Raw genomic sequence first — 6,325 nt, forward strand, 5'->3', positions numbered from 1 at the left:
AAATGGAATATAATGATTTGACACAAATGACACAGAAACAATCAGGATGATTTACCATCATCATCTCAGTTCAGTAATTCAGACTGACTGCAGTAAAACACAAATTCCTGTTTCATGTGGAAATGCTTTTAAAAAAAAATTTCCATATGAAAAATAATTGTTGCTATATGTTATCACATAACAACCTGTTAAACTTGCTATAGAAAATACAAAAATAAAAAGATTAAAACCTAATACAACACAATAAAATTCTAAAATGAATATAGGTGTGGTATGAGATGGTAAAGATTTTTGGTGTCAATGTAGCTGAAACATTTATCGGAGAAAGTGTTTAGCTGCATGTGGTGCAGACGATGTTGAACATCCATGTATTATCCACAGCCACAATCTTCTGATGGAGGAATCAAAATAGTGTGTTGATTCAAACTGAAACCAAAAAGTTTGAGTACACTCAAAAGTAGGTATTGCCCAAAGATTTCCTTCCAATGATGTGAGGTCTAGTAGGAATGTGCTCAGAAAATTTAGTTAAGAGGTATTTTGATCTTTAAAGAAGCAGCAGTGCTTCCAAATGTTTTCTGTGGCTAATTGACTCATATAAAGTCCCAGGTGTGAGAAATGCTACATGTGAAAGATATGTTGAAATGCTGGTGGTATACAAGTCTGGCCTAAATCTACTGTCAGAAAGACTGAAGTAATCCAGGAGTTCAATTAACTGTCTTTAATAAATTCATACAGACAAAATGAACAGCATCGTGTCTCTGTTTCTTGCCAGCCTTAATTTGAATTTTTTGCAGATAGAAGTGAATGTATGTGATAATTTGTGTGTGATTTTCTGAGACACAAACAGATAATTCTATAATTAGTAAAGTTATAAATACTGGCATGAATAATGATAATATCACCTTCTGCTGAGGTAGGACACTCTGCACAAGGCACAAGCAATATCTCACAATGTCTACGAGTCGTCTCACACGTGAGGTCAAAATTAGCAACAGTTTTGGAGCAGAACAGTCCTTTTACTTATTGTTAATACAGGCTGTAGCACTTGGGCACCTTGTGTGGCAGAGTGAAGTACAAGTATCTCTAGCTCTCAAGACTACCATGACCTGGATTGCTGTGAAACTACAGTGACTGAATTGCTGATTCATTATTGGATACTGCTTACAATGTTCTCACTCAACACAGGTAGATATCTCCTGTTCTTTGGAGACACTATTGACATTGTTCCTGACTGAGCAGACCAGATGTCCTGAGATGTAATGTTTCAAAGTGATGATGTTAGTCTCATTGTTTCCAGGAAGGAGCTCAGCATCTGTCAGTGTGCGTCCATCCAGAGTCCAGCTGTACTGAGGACTGTCCCCTCCCTCAGAGGAGCAGGACACCCTCATCTGTCCCTGGGACAGACACTGAGAGACCAGCAGGACAGAGGACACAGGAGCTGAGAGAAACACACACAGATGAGTTTAGATTTAAAAACTAGAATTGTGAAAATTCTTTACAGTCTCAAATGAAGAACAGGGAAAGCATAAAATACATGCATCTGAACATTTTTTATATTTATTGTATAGATCAGCAAAACATTGTTAAATTTATATCTATTAATAGCTTTATTGAGAAGAAAAGGAATTACCTTGAATAAGCAACTGTAAAGTCTGCTCGCCTGATGATCTACCCTCTGAATCAAAGGTTATAAGGCTATAATTACCACTGTCTGTCCTGCTTAAATCACTGATTCTAAATGTTCCATTACTGGGTAAGATTAGAGATTTGTGTGCTATGGTATTATAAATAGCCTTATTCCCTCTCACATCTAGTATCTTTAATGAATCCTTTAACAAGTAGTATCTAGGTATTTCAGATGTGCTGTTCACTAGCTGGATGTCCACGGTTCCTCCCAAAGCTCCATAACACTGAGCTCCATCCTGTCTGCCATCACAGTAAGTTTCCACACCTGCAAATAAAAAATTAGACAAAAAGCAAAACTGTCAAACTTTTGAGTGTTAAGTTACTACCAGAAAGACTGCAGTAGCATATGCAAATGTTTACAATGAACAGAAATTTGTAAGCTTCATGATTATTTATGATTATTTTCATATGGTTCCCACAGGTGGGCACAAATTAATGACTGAATTCCATCAGCAGAAATAGTGGTTTTGTGGCTACTGTCGTTTTGTTTTAGTAGTAGTTTGTTGTTTACTCAGGCCTGCTGGCAATCAAAAACAGAATATGTATCTAACTGTTATGCAAAACCTCAATTTTTTTGCTGTTCTTAGGGTCTAAAAAACTGACTTTCGGAAGCTGCTCTCATGTGGCAGTTATTCATTGAAAATGAATGCAGGAAGTGAAAATGGAGGAAATTTTAACCCACAAAGAAAAGGTTTGAGTACTCCTGAAACAGGGGATAGTTGTGCAAAAATGCTGCAAATCTTATCAAATGTATGTAAAGTAGCAGCATCACTTCCCAACAGGGAAAATGTTACCTTGAATAAACAAATGTAGAGTCCAAACATCTGATGTCCTGCCATCTGAATCAAAGGTTTCAAGGGTATATTTACCAATGTCAGTCCTGCTCAGGCCATTGATCCTAAATGTCCCATTGCTGGGAAAAATGAGATATCTATGTGCAATGGTATTAGAAATAACCTTATCCCCTCTCACATCTAGTATTTTTAATGAATCCTTTAACAACTGGTATCTAGGTATTTCTGAGGTGCTGTCCATCAGCTGGATGTTCACAGTTCCTCCCAAAGCTCCATAACACTGAGCTCCATCCTGTCTGCCATCACAGTAAGTTTCCACACCTGTAAAGGAAAACAAAAAAGTAAACAATTTATTCTTTTACTTATTATTTAACAAGTTCACCTCTCATAGCTGTATTTTTCAGCTCCATATTAGTTAAATAGTTAAAAAAAATTAAATATAAAGTAAGATAAAAATGTATTTGCTATTGTTTTGTTCAAATTCATTTTGATAGTCTCTAAAAAAGAACAGAGAAAGCAGAAAATGCTATATATATATATATATATAGATATAAAGATTACCAAAAAATCGTATATTTATATAAAGTAGCAGCTTTATTAACCAAAAAAAGATTACCTTGAGTAAACAAATATAGAGTCCGCTCGCCTGATTTTCTTCCATCTGAATCAAAGGTTAAAAGGGTATATTTACCAATGTCATTCCTACTCAGGTCATTGATCCTAAATGTTCCATTACTAGGAAAAATGAGAGACCTATGCTCTATGGCATTAGACATAACTGTATTATTTCTCCCTGCTAGTATTTTTAATGAATCCTTTAACAACTGGTATCTAGGTATTTCAGAGGTGCTATTGATCAACTGGATGTCCACAGTTCCTCCCAAAGTTACATAACACTGAGCTCCATCCTGTCTGCCATCACAATGAGTGATCACACCTGCAAAAAAAAGTGAACAAATGAACAAAGTCAAAATCAAATCCAGATGATAAAATCAGTGTCTGAATTTAATTTAGTCAAAATGTAAACCCCGAAGGACTCTGAAAATAAGGTTACATGTTATTTAATGAGTTTATATGTCATAGCTATATTTACGCATTTTCACATTAAAATGATCTCAGAATGTGTCGTTAATCTTTAAGGAAATATAAGTAAAGGAAGTAAAAATCATTTAAAGTGTTAAAATAAAACTCATAAACTGCAGTTCAACAAATCTTTTGGTGAATTCAGCTTAATTTTATTGATGGTGCTAGATCATGTGGCAGCAAAACCTCTTTTTTTATTATAAAATTAAGCATTAATGAAGAAGAACAAAAAGTTTAGTAGCTCACCATAAGAGACACCGAGTAACATAAACAACAGTCCAATGACAGCTTCCATGTCTGCTCACTGTACAGCCCCTTATGATCCAGTCAGTCACTTTTCCTTCAATAACAGAAGTGTGTGTGCTACACGCTGCTGTCAGCTGGTACTTCACTTTTCACACGCTGAGAGGATGAAAGGAAGTGACATCATATTTGATCCCCATTTTGCTATCAAGAAAAGAAAAAAAAACTGTCAAAAAAAAAGGGTCTTCAAAAGCAACATCTAGTGGTCGAATATAAATTGAATACATGTGTGAGCAGTGAAATGAACCCTTTCATGGTATTCAGGTCTGACCATTTTCAATTTTTTTTAAGTATAATTTTTTTCTGCCTAAAAATGTTTGAGATAATGTTTATTTTCTGCAACATTGTGTATATTACCGAAAGTAGTCACTCACTCATCCAAATCATTTATGTATTCCAAACAGGTCTTGTCAGATAGCATGTTGGACATTAACTATCCATGCACAGTATTGTACACAATATTCACTAATTGATAGGGGATCACTCAAGGTTTAAACACTGAACTCCTCCACTTGGGGCAGGAACTCATCCCCGACCCGGAGTGGGCACTCCACCCTTTTCCGGCTGAGAACCATGGCCTCAGATTTAGAGGTGCTGATCCTCATTCCCGCTGCTTCACACTCGGCTGCGAACTGTTCCACTGCGAGCTGGAGGCCCTCACCCAATGAAGCCAACAGAACCACAGCATCTGCGAAAAGCAAAGATGAGATTCTGAGGCCACCGAAGTGAAAACCGTCCGCCACTTGGCTGCGCCTAGAAATCCTGTCCATAAAAATTATGAACAGAATCGGTGACAAAGGGCAGCCCTGGCAGAGCCCATCACCCACCGGGAACGAGTCCGACTTATTGCCGGCAATGTGAACCAAACTCTTGCAACGGTTGTATAGGGATCGAATGGCCCATAGCAACGGGCCAGACACCCCATACTCCCGCAGCACCTCCCACAGGACACCCCGAGGGACACGGTCGAATGCCTTCTCCAAGTCCACAAAACACACTGGACACAGACTGGTTGGGCAAACTCCCACGCACCCTCAAGTATCCTTGAGAGGATAAAGAGCTGGTCCAGTGTTCCGCGACCAGGACGAAAACCGTATTGTTCCTCCTGTATCCGAGGTTCGACTAGCGGACGAACTCTCCTTTCCAGCACCCTGGCATAGACTTTCCCAGGGAGGCTGAGGAGTATGATCCCCCTGTAGTTGGAACACACCCTCCGGTCCCCCTTCTTAAAGATGGGGACCACCACCCCGGTCTGCCAGTCCACAGGTACTGCCCCTGATCTCCACGCAACATTGTAGAGGTATGTCAACCAGGACAGCCCTACAACGTCCAGAGCCTTCAGGAACTCGGGGCGGACCTCATCAACACCAGGGGCTCTGCCACCAAGGAGTTGTTTAACTGCCTCAGTGACCTCGCCTCCGGAAATTGGCGGGTCATTCCCCTCATCCCCAGACTCTGCTTCCTCCTTAGAAGACGTGTCAGTGGGATTAAGGAGGTCCTCGAAGTATTCCTTCCACCGCCTGACAATTTTCTCAGTTGAAGTCAGCAGCGCTCCGCCAGCACTATACACAGTGCAGGTAGAGCACCGCTTTCCACTCCTGAGACGCCTGACGGTTTGCCAGAATCTCTTCGAGGCAGTCCGAAAGTCTTTTTCCATGGTCTCGGGGTCTTGTTCGCGAGTGATGGGAAAAGGGAGCCAGAGATCAACAGACGGATTGGTGCGGCGGCTGCAGTGATGCGGACGTGTGTTTGAAGCACTGGTTCACCAGCTAACCCCGTTCATGTTTTTACAGACGAATCACTGAGGTGATCACTTTAAAGTGTCTTTGAGTTGGTTTTCAACTTTGCTTTTGTTCTCAGCTTTGTGTTTATGTATAAAACACAGGATATCGAAATGTATTCAGTAACTGTACCTAATGCCACACCTGATGCAGGTTTTAAATAATTATACACCTTAAGAGTCTCCTATAGCATCACCTACAATCCAAACATAGCTTCTGTGCTTCTTTACTATTCAGCCTCTTTTGACTCAGCTGGCAACTTTCAGACAACGTCCTATACTTTACCAAGATACAAACAGGCCCAGCCTTCACTGACCATGTTTCCTGTGGTAAATACAGACCATCCAGGATGCGACTGCTTCACAGTTTTTTAATCTTAACAACTGAACACAGTTGTCATTGGTTTCCATTGATCACAATAGGCAGGATGTAGCTATAATAGAACTGCAGAGAGAGAAGAGAGAGAAGTTGTTTATCAATTTAGTGACACTAAAATTCCAAACCAAGTCATGTCATTTTATTGTCCAACTAATTAATGGACTTTAATTTTTACATTTGAATAAAATTAACCCAAAAAAAAAGAAGTTAATGAAAAATTTGATTCCAATTTAACACAGACATGACAGTCATTATAATTTATAATTAAGCTATAAATATTTTATTTGAGACATTTAAATA

The 6,325-nt window shown here is 39.2% G+C and overlaps 1 protein-coding gene across 1 annotated transcript; it reads right to left on the bottom strand.

Annotated features, from left to right (window-relative positions):
* Nucleotides 1-703: 703 nt before the first annotated feature.
* On the bottom strand, nucleotides 704-3,981 carry LOC146582232 (pregnancy-specific glycoprotein 22-like). The gene is made up of 5 exons (XM_085293152.1): nucleotides 3,810-3,981; nucleotides 3,097-3,417; nucleotides 2,481-2,801; nucleotides 1,631-1,951; nucleotides 704-1,438 (listed from the first exon to the last, which is right to left on the bottom strand). Exons 1-5 carry the CDS (start codon nucleotides 3,856-3,858, stop codon nucleotides 1,173-1,175), a joined length of 1,278 nt encoding a protein of 425 aa, XP_085149278.1. The 5' UTR covers nucleotides 3,859-3,981; the 3' UTR covers nucleotides 704-1,172.
* Nucleotides 3,982-6,325: the final 2,344 nt, after the last annotated feature.

Source organism: Mchenga conophoros, linkage group LG2 (genome assembly GCF_057382185.1).
Source record: "Mchenga conophoros isolate Kocher_MC1m ecotype Shallow Benthic linkage group LG2, M_conophoros_male_GT1.1, whole genome shotgun sequence".
NCBI lineage: Eukaryota > Metazoa > Chordata > Actinopteri > Cichliformes > Cichlidae > Mchenga > Mchenga conophoros.